Source organism: Neolamprologus multifasciatus, chromosome 7 (assembly GCF_963576455.1).
Source record: "Neolamprologus multifasciatus chromosome 7, fNeoMul1.2, whole genome shotgun sequence".
Taxonomy (NCBI): domain Eukaryota; kingdom Metazoa; phylum Chordata; class Actinopteri; order Cichliformes; family Cichlidae; genus Neolamprologus; species Neolamprologus multifasciatus.
The window spans coordinates 34,508,025-34,522,496 of record NC_140445.1 but is presented as its reverse complement, the minus strand read 5'-3'; the positions used below and the strand labels follow the sequence as shown (position 1 = coordinate 34,522,496).

Here is a 14,472-nt window from a genome sequence, read left to right as displayed (position 1 = left end):
TCAAAAAAAAAAAAAAAAAAAAAAAAAAAAAAAATCCACACATATAAAAAAAAGAAATATTCATTTTCTTTATTGACATGCCTGTACAGTTTCAAACATTGGTCCTTTGAACAGCATGCTGTAGCTCATTACTGTCACCAGGGGGTCAGTGCCACAAACAACCAGTCTGTGGACTATCAATGGCTCAGTCACAGTAGAGCAAGTATCCCAAAAGTCTCACTGTAAAGAACAAAACCTTTGAGCTTAAAATGTAAGAAATGTGTAAAATTGGCAGCTCATTGTCCAGACTGTCCTGTAATTATAAAATGGAAGGTTTTTGTTACTTCAGAGTTATACATTTTTATTTTACTTTTTTGTTAAAACAAAACAAAACTGAAAAACAGAAAACGGGAACTTTTCTGTTGTTTAATTATCTATCACTCAGTGACTTTGTTGTAATGATCAAAGGTGAGGTCTTTAATGGGGGTAGGGGACTAAAACTCATGAAAATACTGTTAAAAAGTGCTACGTTTTTGTGTATTTATTATGCAAAAACATTTACTCATACATGTGTAATGACAAAGTTGAATCTTAATTTTCTAAGGTTTCATTGTGAAATGCATGCTCAACTGGGTTAAGATCAGGTGACTGAGGTGGCCATTTAAGAATGTCGTTCTGGCAGACGATCTGTCCAAAGAATGTTTTTCCAGAACTACGATGGCTGTTTTAGAAATATTTTTCTTCTTCTTTTAGCAAAGTCCAATCAACCCTTTCTATTCTTGAGACTTATGAATAGCTTGCACCTTGCAGTGAACCCTCTGTATTTACTTTCATGCAGTCTTGTCTTTATGGTAGATTTGGATATCGATACCTGAAGAGGTCAGGGTATCAATATTGTTAACTTGGCTTGTTGTTGTGAAGGAGTTTCTCATCACCACGGAACTTATTCTGGGATTATTTCTCCAGTACTTTCTTTCTCAGGATGCACAAAACTTTTCCCTTTTATAATATTGTGGCAATTTATGAGATGGGTTGGGTTTTCTGGCAGCCTTTTATCATTTTATCCAAAACAAATCTCAAGCCACCTTCACCCCATTCATTTAAACAGGTTGCAGTATCTTATTGCCGTTTAATGGTACCAAAGTTGCCTTGAAGACGGCAACTGACAGCAAGTTGATGCAGACCATTTTTCCACCCAGTCTCCAAACATCATTTTCCCTAGTGTGATTAAGGATAAGTGAGTGTATGTGCTGTCTGTGCCTTATATGTTTTCATCTCACTTTTCCTCTGCTTTCATGTTGAGCTATATCAAGCAAGGTATGTATATATACTGAATTTCCCAGAGGAACCCACCGGAGGGATTTTCATCTATATAGGTTGTATACCTATAATCCTGACTCCAAGTAGGTAAATACCTTCACAAACAGCCACAAAAGCAGGACTATGAGCAGTGTAGCTTTAATAGTATTTATGAAAGTTTGTTTTTAAGTAATGTCTGTAGTTTTCTCATGCCAGTCACTGTAGTCTTAAAGAAGTCGAGTCACCTTCTTCTCAAGATAATAAAACCTGAATAGAAAACTAAGTATCTTTTTTTGTAATTTATGTGATGATGATGATGATTATGATGGGTGGTATCAAGTAACAGGCCCAGGTCCAGAATTGGCACAGGAAAGACTCCTATCCAACCCATGGGATGTCTTTAGAAAATGTGAAAGAGAACATAAAATTTACTTACTTTATGGACCATCTGGAGAAGCTAGATGTGCTACCAGGATTTTTTCCTGTAATTTGACACATTTCTTACAATTTAAGCTCCTGCACAGACATTCTGAAAGATTTTCCATTTACTACAGCAACATTTCTTCATGATGTGGAAAAATTAAGATTTACTTAAACTGCATCTATATCAAGATATCTCAGGGATTAAATTTGTACTTAAACTTAGCTTCCCTTAGAGAAAGACGACCTTCAATGCTCCAGCCCACAAGATCAATCTGAGTCTGAGCCAGGAGTCTGGCATGCCTGCCTTACAGTATGCAGACACAGTTATGTCAACCTCTCAGTCTCTAATATTACTCCAAAGCTTCTTGATGCAGGTCACTTTGACAAATTTGATCTAATTGTACTAATTTTTTGTACATTTCACGTTAGTTACCTAGTGATCCTTGTGTATGGACAGTCTGAATTTTTCTTATTATGCTGGCCTAATGTTAACAGGCAAGTCTTGTTTGGGGGCTTATTAACCCTAATCCTGACTTTAAGCTAAAGTATGAAAGACAAGAACAAAATGACGAGTCGTGACCTTCTTACCGTTTAGTGGTGAACATAATTTATTTACAATCGTACAATTTATTCTGTATTATTAGAAGATTAAGCACACGACAGTGTATAAATAAAGAGGTTTGTACAAACTTGCATGACGGAAAAGGGGTCAAAACCAAGATGATTAAGCAGCCGGACCAAAAATCAACTGAAATCGTAAATTATTGATAACTAACTTCACTAAATCACTACCTCATTCAACACTCCCAACACTGTCAATTCAACTCACATTAAAAACCTGAAGAAAACATTCAATAGTGAAGTAAGATGATTATTGAAGGAGCTAAACCCTCCCAAATCTTTTAGCGTATGACACACTAACCAGACATCCAAAGCAAAAAATATATATATTTAAAAAAAAAAAAAAAAAAAAAAAAAAAAAAAAAAAAAAAAACAGAATGGGAGAGAAAACGGTCCAACTACCTTAGGTTTCTGGGAAAGAATATGAGCCAGAGAGAAACAAAGTCCAAGAAGATAAAAACTTACCAAACTCTGGCAAGACGGGAGGGTTAAACACTGACTTCAAAGAGCGACGGCTGCAAACGGAAAAGCAAGATATCCATTTTGCTACTCAAGCCAGCAGAGAGCAAGCACAGCTGAGAAGTCCCAGAGTCCAAGGCTATCACAGCCCCATTCCACGCGAAGTTAAAGCGATTTCAGCAGGATCACAAAAAACCGGCAAGGAAGGGTTTTTTTCCCTCCCCCCTTCCCTCTAAAGGGCAATCACATTTTTCTCCAACATCAGCCGGTTACTGTGACACAAAACCACCTCACTTCAGTCCCAACATTTCTTTAGTTCAATAAAACCCTGTTAAAGTGTTTAACTCACACACAAACAAGAAGCTGAAAACATGTGAACATCCATGCACAGGGGGCCCCCAAACACCCTGATGTGTAACAAAAGAGAAAAAAAAAGTCCTTTGGGAGGAAAAGTCGGGCTATAGTCCATTGTCTGAAAGGTGATCACTTCCAGGCTTCAAAGTCAAACTCACAGTTTCATATTCTCTGGATCTTTTCAGCAACTACAACGGGGTTCTCCTTGCGGATCTTTGCGGCAGCTTCAGCTTTATAGTCGTATGGACAGTTGTGCTTATCGGAGTAACGGTGAATTCCGCAAAACAGATTTCCACAGCGACAGTCAAAACCTGAAAAAGCAGAAAAGGAAAGGAAAGGTCTTAGAGGACGAGGCAGGGGGGGAAAAAATGATACCAGAACACACCACTGCGTTTCAGTTTTTTGATTTTACACTTTTTTCTTTTAAACCTGGACTTTTCCATACAAAACACAAATCTTAAAGTCAACCTGTTCTGCTCATTTCCATCTCCATGTTTTTATTCTTGGACTCAACTTCCATTGTTTTACATGGCTTACTGTTCAAAAATAATCCTGATTAGTCCTGAGACTAAGATGCATCCTGAGATGCTTGATTTGGATTTTCTTTGTTGCAGCCTCCTATTTCTTCATTGTCTTCATCAACTGGTGTCTTGGTACATCTGGTGACCAAGTTCCCTCTAAGCTGCGCGTGCGCACAAAAAAAAAAAAAAAAAAAAAAAAAAAAAAAAAAAAAAATCCAACCTGAATTGAAATTAAAATAAATGTGTAAATTCATTCTGTGCCGTTTTGCAGTGCGAGTCAGTAAGTGACAGGTGACTGGCTGCTCCAGCCAATAATGTGATTCACATTTGTATATACGCAGCTAAATAAAGTCGTTGACAGGTTATGACAGTGTCCTTATGTGCCGCCACCAGTGTTTTAGCTAGGAAAGTGGTGTGGCCAATGTGGAGTGAAGACACGCTAATGACAACGTGTACAACCACTGGAGATGTGAGCAGGACAGACGGAAAAATTGACGGAAAAAGTGTGGACTTCAAACTAGGGCTGTGCGATATGACCAAAATCTCATATCCCGATATAAGACATCTATCGTCCCAATAACAATATAAATCACAAAAATTTAACATTTTCTGTAAATTCTGTGAATCTCAGGCAACTCGACTTGCGTGAAGTGTTTTCAGCTGGGCGTGGTGTATCTGGAGTCGTGTTTTAACCGATGCATGAAACAATTTTAGACATACGTTGTAACAGCTGTTTTCTTTGTGAGTATTTATTACACAGCGTGGTGCAGGGAAAAGCCTGTTCTAACGTTTGAATCTAAGGTTTATTTTTTTAGCACCTGACAACTCCTTTTTGCCTCTCATCTGTAAACACTCTTTCACGTGATTCAGTTTATTTTGAAAAGTCTCAACAGGATCTTGAGCTTTATTGTGAAAGGTTTGTGGAAAATAAACAAGCGGACACGCGATGGTTTTACCGTCGTTGTTGCTAATGACAACGCATAAAAATAGTCGCTTGTCCGTCCATAGTGTGGTTAAATATAAGAGAGAGAACTTTAAGAAATGAATATAGCCACTACAGTGACCATCAAAACAATGAAAAACTATTGCCGTAAACAGTTTATTTTGCGACACCACAAAACAAAAGAGTGTAAAATGAAACGATAGATGTTTTTACGTTATACATCGTCATCCGATATATATCGTTATATCGAACAGCCCTACTTCAAACTATATACCCGTTTTTGGCAAAACCAGAGTTATAATTCACTATGTTTTTTTATTATGTTTTTTCCACCGAATCCTGTCGTTGTTTATATTTACTGCGGGAAGAAATGGTAAAAACTGCGTTTTCTAAGGAAAGCGCTCGAAAGCACTCTACCTGTGAGTAAAGAAAAAACAAAAGCAAAAAGACCCCAGCCTTTCCCATTAGTTGAAAAATGTACCATGTCAACCAATCAAAAAAATGACATGGCAACGCGGCATTTCATTGTTTAACCTCGTTTAACGCTGGTTATTTTCAGAACATAACACCTGTGATAAACGAGCAGTGATGGGAATAACGGCGTTACAAGTAATCTAACTAATTACTATTTCTATCGTTACAACGCCCTTACCGTTACTAAAAAGAAAATGTGGTGTGGTCACGTTACTATTTTTCAACAAACAGATGGTTGAAGCTGTGTTCAGTTTACCGCACCTTATGCCAGTTGCATGGAAGTAGCTGTAAGTAATCAGTGCGCTACAGCTTTAAGCATCTCCGCGCACTCCCGCGGACGGCAATCACTTTCTTGCAGACGATCACTTTCTAACACAACACCTGGAGCTAGGGGGCAAAACAATCGCATGAGTGCTGCTGTTTGACTGAGGAAGAAATATAGTAGTCGTGGTAAGCCAATCACACGACCACTTCAAGATGACAAAGCAACAAGGTGATATAGTTTTTTTAAATTGTGTTGATAGGCCACGTAAAACCAGAGTCAAGATAAACAATATATATGTGGTGTTTTTTCCTCAATAGTTTTGTAACGTTTACTGTCTAAAGACAGCGCAGCAAGCACACTCTGCTTATGACGAAGAAAAAACAAACAAAAAGAACAAAACCCTGCCCTTTCGTGTTGGTGGAAAAATGCACCATATTGACCAATAAAAAAAAAATGATATGGCAACATGACATTTGGTTGTTTAGGAAGAGGGGGAAGACGTTTTGTATGTGTATAGTGTTGTGGATAGTTTTGTGTTGTGTGTCAGAACAATAAGGCGACTGCTGTCTCCAGGTAACAAACAGGAGTGATACACCTGCTGCTGTCAGACCTGCAGGTATCAGGCTGTGATGTTCTCCTTTATAAGGGACAGAAATGATTTTTTTGGATTGGCGCAAATAATTTGTGGCATCTTATTGAATGCAGAACAGCTGGTTGTTATATAAATAGTTTGAAATGGTTATAAAAAAAAAAAAAAAAAAAGGGTAAAAGGTAAATGACTGCAAATAACTGTTTGCAAAACTTGTCCATATGATTTTAAAATTGACAATTTATATTTGCATTTCAAGTTATGAAGTATGATTCAGTAAACATGTTTGTGGTTGTAGAAAATATAACTTTTTCTACTCTGATTTTATGTTTTTTGTGTCTGATTTTAGATCAATTGTGTTAATACAGTATGTCAAAATGAAAACATAACTAAATTCAGACACATGAGGTTGTGCTGAAAAGAATGATAGAAAAACAAGGCAAAGTGAAAAGTTTTTAAAGGTGAAATGTAGAGGGTAATCAAAAGTAGTGAAGAATGGCCAATTATACCCTGGACCCCAGAGGGTTAAAAAAATAAATAAAAATATTAAAAACAGTAACTAATAGTTACTTTTGAGGTAATTAATTACTTTTAGAATCTTGTAACTCAGTTACTAACTATAACTATATTTAATTACTTTTTCAAAGTAACTTACCCAACACTGTAAACGAGTGACCACTGTATACAAATACTGAGAAATATACAATTTGAATCCTTTCTCTCTTTTGGAAAATATATCGACAACACGATGAACATCATCTACAGATATATTCGGTAAATGCCCAAGACATCTTGAGAAATGCAAATCGCCACTTGATTATTCCATTTGGTTGACTTGTTTTGGAAAACCGACAGTAAACAAGGAGCAAATATCACACCGGAAACAAAGCGCTATACAGGAGTTTCTCCACCGGAAGTAGAATATGCCAAGGTGCACATAGTCTATGCTGGTGTGACCACAGTGCACATGTCTGCCATTACTCACAATGGTCCAAGGACCGCTCAGGGAGTTTGTGTGTTTGCTCAGACACATGAGAAATTAGAGGGAAAATTGCTAGTGACTTTAAAAATCCATCCATCTCTTTGTGAGACATCTTACCTGTAAGGCCAACCTTTTTACGACACATGAAGCACCGATTCTTCTTGGGTTTGGGGGGCTCGTGGGATTTGGAGTCTTCACTGCCAGCAGTGGAGGGATGCGAGGCTGAGACGGCTGGCTGACTCACAACTGGAAAAAGAAGGAAAAAGATTACTTAAACTAGAGCTAGGCATTCATATAAAGGTTTGTAAACTGGGTGGTGAAAATACAAATATTCCATTTAAAAAAAAAAAAGAAAAGAAAAGAAAAAGCACATTTTCTTTCATTTCTACCTTAAATAACCTCATACTAATGACACGTTTCTCATTTCATGGTAAAAAATAAGGGCAAAAGCAGAACATAAATCTGTTAGTCACACTTTTCCACCCTCAGGACTGAACATGTGCACTCAGTAAAGTGGTTGTCTGTCTATGTGTTAGCCCTTTGACAGGGTGGCGACCTCTTCAGGGTGTACCCTGCCTCTCGCCTTATGACAGCTGGGATAGGCTCTAGGCTCCAGCCACCCCCGATTCAAGAGAATGGATGGACGGAGAAAACGGATCCATTTTTAGTGCCCACCTGGCTCTATGAGCTCCACTTTACTGCCTGACGCTCCTTTCTCTTCAGAGGAGAGACTCATCTCAGTCATCTGTTGTGTTACAGAAATGGCAGGTGAAATCCCACTGCAAAGGATAAAAAAAAAGGAAAAAAATAAATAAACAGATTTAAAGTGGACCTATTGTGCTCTTACTTTCTGTCATGTTTATATTGGTGCTCATGCTATGTACGAGTAATCCTTGCACTAAACACAGAAGTTTTTTTCTTCTTTTGAATCTCTATGATGTCACTTTAAATGGATATTCCCAGATATGATCTTTTTTCAGGCAGAGAAATAGCCAATCACAGATAAGTCTGCTTAAAAGGAGAGGATCTAAAACTGCTCGTTTCAGACAGTGGGTGTATTTGTGAATTCGAATTGTGAATCCTGCTAAGCTGCTCTACAGTAATCAAAAAATACATATATGGAAATAAGCAGAACAGGTCTGCTTTAATATTCCTATGTTCCATATATCATACGTAGCATCTCAAACGTGTTGTGTGTAACACGTTAAAATGCTACAAAAGGATCCATTGTTTTAGGGACAAAGTTTCTGCAGGTTTCCACAACTTAAATTTCCAAAGACCATTTTAAAAGCATTGTAAGTGGAATTTAATCTGCAAATACAAGCAGCTGAAACAAGTTGCTGGGTTCAGTCTAAGAAACAGAAAATCGAAGCAAATTGGAGCAGAGCTGCTGCTTCTACGTGATTTCCTTTGGAGGTTTTCAGGGCATGCCCAAGCAGAAGACACTGAGGCAGACCCTCAACCCTCTGAGATGATTATACTTCTCATCTCAGGATCCCCCAGGAGAAATGGGGCTAAGTAGAAGGACAACTGGGAATACCCTGCTTAGCCTACTGCCACTGCCATTCCAAGGTTAGATAAGCAGAAGACCATGAATGGATGAAACTACACATAGTCCTCAATGGTCACAAAATTATTGTACAGCTGTAAGAGACTAGTGATTGGCTTGAAGGAAATCCCAGTTTTTACCTCTATATAAACCAAATCTTGATGGTTGCTGATGTTTTACATTCCTGCCATAGATGCCACTTCCTGTCACTGTTTGACAGGCACCCTGCTGGGTCCACTCACCTGAGTGCCTCTGTGGCAGCGGCAGCAGCAGCATCAGAGGCAGCGGCGGCCTCAGCTGCCACCTCTGCAGCAGCAACCGCAGCAGCCGCAGCATTATTCAGGGTGGCCTCTAACCTTTGGATGGCAGAAGCCTCAGCTGTGGAGCTGCTGCCTGAGGAGAAATAAATCACAGCACGCCACAGTGAGACACCGGGGATGAAGGCAGAGCAGCTGCACACAGACGAGGAGAAGAAAATAAAACCTGAGGTCTTACCCACTCCACTCAAAGAACCAACTCCTCCATTGTTCTGTCGTGACAGGTGCTCCTTGTGGCACACGGAGCACATGCCGTTAGTCCTGGGGTTGCCATAAAAACCACAGCCAGTGGCACAGAGCATAGGAACTGGGCTTTGATTGGTCTCCTGGGCCATAGCGGTATTTCTGCCACCTGATGAGCTGACCTGGAGACAGACATGCAAAAATAAAAGGCATCGTTACCGCAGCAGAGTCACATAGCACAAAGACACTACTGAAGAGGAAAGAAATGATCGTGTCCTGTACCTAAAGCAGTTATATTCACATCTGTACCTGATGTGTAGCCTTTTTATTAAATCACTGACTCAGTTGGAAGCTGTTCCAAATCAGCTGTCACGAAACCCATTATCACCATCAGCCTCACATGTTTATATCTCATTATTTGTAATGAATGCAATTATTCGTTATTCTTTTGGGGACATACATTTTAAAGAGCAGCTAATCACTAAAAACCTCTCCAGCCAATAATTGAGGTTGTTGCTTTACTTTGTACGAGTTTCACTTCAGTTTAGTATTCTCCCTGAAAAGTTAGCCAGTCGTGTGATTTATAAGGCTGCATAATATGTGGATGTTTGCTCACTGGATCCTCTGATATTTGCATTATTTTAATGTGAAATAAATTCTTAGCTTGTCCAGCTGATGTTTTACTTTATTAAGACACTTATTACATGGTGTTCTATTGGCATTTATTTTGGATTTTTATTTATTAGGTTCCTTCATCTTATTTTTTCTACTCGTCCAAGTCAGTAACTAATTTGTGTATTTGACATTTTGAAATAAATTTTGAGTCATTTTACTTTTTAGCTATTCTGTTATAGGTCATGTGTGCTGCAACAGGAATTTCAACTTACCTATATAGAATCTAAAAAATAAAAACTACAAAACAAAATAATATGTGAAACTAAATATTAGTTTGTTCCAAAGTGGGTTCAAACAGGAAAGGGAGCGGTAGCAGAGTTCACAAGGAAGGAAGCTCAAATGAACATCAATCAAAAAAATAAAATAAATTAAAAGTACAAACTGTGACTGCAGCGGAATTTTTATTGTTTTTAATCTTAGTTTCACGTCACTGCAAAAGAAGAGGTCTTTCTCGATTGTGACTTTACTCCACTTAAAAAGGGCTTAGACAAATGACTAAAGACCACCACAAACATATGAAAAAAAAAGACAAGCCCACATTTTTCACTTCCCCAGTGACAGTACACAACTACAACATGTAGATTTTTCCCTAAGCACCTACGCATCATTACCTCTGGCACTTTAGCCACTTTTCATACCCCAAAAATAAAAATGAATAAAAACCCATGGGAGATATCCTACTGCTTCACAAGGACAGCTTTCTCTGTCTTTGCTATGTTTAAGTGTGAGCGAGAAGCAAGGCTTCAGAGTGGCAGTGAGAAGGACTACTGAGACCTTCTGTTGCTTTTAGTTTTCCTCTGACTGACCATTGTAGCTTAAATCACAGCATAACCATTAACTAATCTGGACGGTGATTATTAACTTTAGATTACATCAAACCCCAAAGAAAATGTATAATGACAAATAGTGATATAAACCCCAACTATGAATATTTTTTTGTACTAAAACCCCTTGACATCCTAGTGAAATTTACTCGTGGAATCTTCACTCAGATTTTAATCTAATAAAATAATGCCCATTAAAACTTGACTTACTTCCCTTTCACTGGAGCTTCAGGGGACACCTTACTATTTTCTAATAATAAAACTGCTGAGGTGTAATCACATGACCTGAGCCTCAAGTGCCACGAACCAGATAACAGTGTTGAGGCACACTGTCAGCAGTCTTGGTTAGAGAAGTTATTTATTTAGTGTGTAAACCAAACAGCTTTCTTGACCTTTGCTTGAAAAGAGTGCAGAAGGACAAAACAACAACAACAAAAACACAAAACATCTTTAATCAGTGCTCAGACTACACAATGATTTCTGTTTCAGTGGTCGCTCTGTCAGAAAATCACATCTTCCTGACAAATGAATCATGTCTGTGGCAATAAATGACATTTGTGTGTGCCCACACAAACATGTAGTTGAAAAAATTTATGCAGGACACCAATGTTTTCTACAGATGGTTGAGGTCCAATTACAGTAATCACCCTGAAAGTATGAACATCCTTCAACAGTACAAACTGAGCCCAATCTAATTGGCAAGGTTAAGCTCCCCATGCAGGTACTGTAAGAATTTGCCAAAAGTTGCCAACATCAGCATTGCTGGCATCAGCAGCATTGCATTCTTACAGGTTAAATGTGCAGCTACGATTGCTACATTGGTCATTATCAAAGTTTTCTTGACCAACTGGCTCGTGACAAAGCATTTCCAAATTATTCAGTAAAACGAATCAATTTAAAATAAAAATATAAGCATAACTAAATCAGAAACCTTAACCAATTCAAAGAAATGAATAAAGCCAAATGAAACCCAAGTGAATTTTAAAAAACGCTAGATAAAACACACAAAAAAAGAGAATACACAATAAAAATGATTAGGTAACTTCTTCTTACTCAAAAGTGAAAGCAGCTTGCTTCAAAATTAATCAGAAGAGATCTCAGTTAAAAATTGATGAAAGGGCAGGCAAAAGAAAGTGCCAAGTAAAACACAATGAAATGCTAAATCAAATAAAAATGCTTTATAAGATGCTGAAAAATACTTTTAAATAATATAGCTCACATAATTTTAAATGAAAGTAACTACGGGTTTACTAAACTAACGTCAAATATAAAGCTACACCTTAATAAACTCTAGATACACATTAAATAATACTTTAAGGGAATAGCTAAATAAAAGAATGAAATGCTAAACTACAGAGAATTCAAGAAAAAAATCTAAATTCACAAAATACTAAAATGCTCATAAAAAAAATACAGACTGTATAATAACAATACAATGCAAGTTCTCTTCCTCAAAGCTGAGAACAGCTTCCTGCCAGGCAAGTTTAGCCTAGTAAACAGCTGCAGCAGCCTTGTGATGACAAAGATTTTTATAGGAAGTTGTGAAGATCTTGCTTCGGGGGAAATCAACTGTCTACAGTTACAGTTTATACACAGTGGAAGCAAAAGGGGAAGAATTCCCATCACTAAGTTCATATCCTGGTGAGTTACACTAGTCTCTCCTCTTCCCCAAAACTGTGGATAGTTACCGACCACTGCAATGTGCAGCTTCACCTGTGCTCATTGCAGTGTGACTGCAGACTGCGAAGCTCCGCTTCCAGCCAGGCTCACATGGACATGTGCATGAGGGCTTTCCACTGTCACAGGAGTGCAATGTGACACACTCACGAGTTACCTCAATACACCAAGGCTGTGAACACATCTATTTATAGACAACCTCAGGAGTGCTGCAACCAGAGCTGGAACCCTGGCTAAAATTTGTATCCACGTCAGAGACAAGGTTTCTCCTTAAACATAAGAACAGCCCACACACACTTTGCTGGAACATGCAGGTGGAGGAATTTAAACAAAGGGGTAACCATAAAAATTCATAACAACACCTGTGGATAACACAAAGAGCAGCTGGAGCACGTTTATCACCCAGACAAAAGGCGAGTCACTCCTCAGCCATACTTCTGCCTTAATCCCAGAGCTAAACGCGCATTTATATATCCCCAAAGGGCTCAGTCAAGTGATGAAATATCCTTCATCTTCAACTACTTCACAGCACACAAACAGGGCCACACAACCGTTTTACTTCTACAAATCCACTGAGTCATGCTAGCAAGCTAATGCACGCCGTTTGTGTTTTAACCCCCATTTTAAAACCAAACATTTAACAAATAATTATTCCTCATGGTGTTTGGTAACACTGTGGGTATTTTTTCAAGGTAAAGCTGTGATTTAAAGGGTTACTTAGAAATACGAGACAACATGCTCCTTGCTAAGTATGACTCTTCTGATCTCCCCGTTAGCATGCTAAAGGCTACCCGCAGCTAGCAAGTTTAGCGTGACTAGTTTGCTTTGTTCGCTCTTTTGTTGTTTGTTTAGAGTTACCACAAATTTTATAAACAGAAGTCTCAACGACTCTTAAATAAGAGAAACAAGGGGACAAAATACACACTAAAAATAAGTGTTAAAACATAACTGCTAATTAGACAACCTAGGGAAATTCAGATGCTACTGCGAGCTGCCGATAGATTTAAGTTGAAAAAAGGAGATTTTTAGAAAGGAGAAAGATCGGTTTTTAAATAGCTCTAAGGTTAATGCCAAGTTTAGCATCTATATAGCCTCTTAAACCTATTTAACATGTAGTCTTACCCTTGGAAAACTTTTTAAGGACACGTGTTAAGCAGCCAGTCACTCTTTAATCCTCACTAATTAAGTAAGCCAATTTTACACCAACGCCGACGTTACTCGTTTTGGAAAATGTGCTTTTTAAACTGTTTGTAGCTACAATTAGTCCTAGACTGAGACACTTCCCGAAAGAACTACTAAGTAACTAACTAACCAGCAGACTGCGGTTTAACTACTCGGTGTTATCTTACCTTTTCGTGCCAGAGAAACGCTGTTTTGTCGGCTAACAAAAACACCTGGATTTCTCTTGGAGCTGACTAACTAGGGCCGTCTAGGTTTAATCGTCGCTTGTGCCCGTTTCTTTTCGGTCCTCTCTCCGTCTGGGAGTGATGTTATGTTATGTTAGTTGCTCCCGCTGACGTCCTCAGTCTAGGAGAGGTAGTGGCATCTGTTTAGTTTTACGTGTTACGTTTGCGTCCTCTCTGCCTTCCGGTACACGTCATGGAAATTGTGATCCTCTGATTGGAGGGCATGGTTGTTGGCGAAGAGCCACTAAAGATTTCAGGACAGCAGTCCTGGTTTCTACAAACATACCTTTACCCCACATAAACAAACATCTTTGTAGAAAAACAGATTTCAAAACATCAACACGGCACTAAAAGTAATGAGAGCAGACAAACACAAAACAGTACAAAACATGACACATCTACATTGAGTTCCACAGGTGATGCTGTAGTGTTTCCAAGGGAGAAGACTGGTCTTGACCAACATTAAAAAGACCACTTTGGACTCTTCCTAACATACATACAGACAGATCCGGTACACTGATGACACCCTCACACACCGAGGAACATGTAGCAATTTTTGTCAGAAGTTTAAATACACAAATTATGAACATGAATGTCATGGTAATTTTGTGCTTTTAATGACTTATTTGAACTTTTTAAATTTTACAATGTAACTCTTTTTGTTTAAAAATTAATAACTGGGTTCACAAGTTTGAATTTATTTTAGATTTAAATTCACGCAAGATCACCACACTACACTAGCAAGGGAGGGCCTTACTAACAGCAGAGATCAACAACCCAGCAATGAACCTTAGCCACCACCTTAAGTACTGGCCTGCTGATGAAATCCTTTGGAACAGGTTGCTACTTGCTGCACGTTCGTTCAACCAGAGGCGGTAACCACTGTCCCTCCCATGAACACAGACGCAACCTACCATAACATTCATGACCAT

General features: G+C 38.4%; 1 protein-coding gene across 3 annotated transcripts; it reads right to left on the bottom strand.

Annotated features, from left to right (window-relative positions):
- Nucleotides 1-54: 54 nt before the first annotated feature.
- On the bottom strand, nucleotides 55-13,678 carry LOC146514649 (AN1-type zinc finger protein 5-like). 3 transcript variants are annotated; one of them, XM_085167101.1, is made up of 6 exons: nucleotides 13,484-13,678; nucleotides 8,954-9,135; nucleotides 8,701-8,851; nucleotides 7,585-7,688; nucleotides 7,027-7,155; nucleotides 55-3,446 (listed from the first exon to the last, which is right to left on the bottom strand). In XM_085167101.1, exons 2-6 carry the CDS (start codon nucleotides 9,108-9,110, stop codon nucleotides 3,298-3,300), a joined length of 690 nt encoding a protein of 229 aa, XP_085023227.1. In that variant the 5' UTR covers nucleotides 9,111-9,135; nucleotides 13,484-13,678; the 3' UTR covers nucleotides 55-3,297. The 3 variants fall into 3 exon arrangements, with proteins under 3 accessions (XP_085023227.1, XP_085023225.1, XP_085023228.1); XM_085167099.1 differs by having other exon boundaries at nucleotides 8,954-9,140; nucleotides 13,484-13,675; XM_085167102.1 differs by lacking the exon at nucleotides 13,484-13,678 and adding an exon at nucleotides 9,268-11,641 and having other exon boundaries at nucleotides 8,954-9,140.
- Nucleotides 13,679-14,472: the final 794 nt, after the last annotated feature.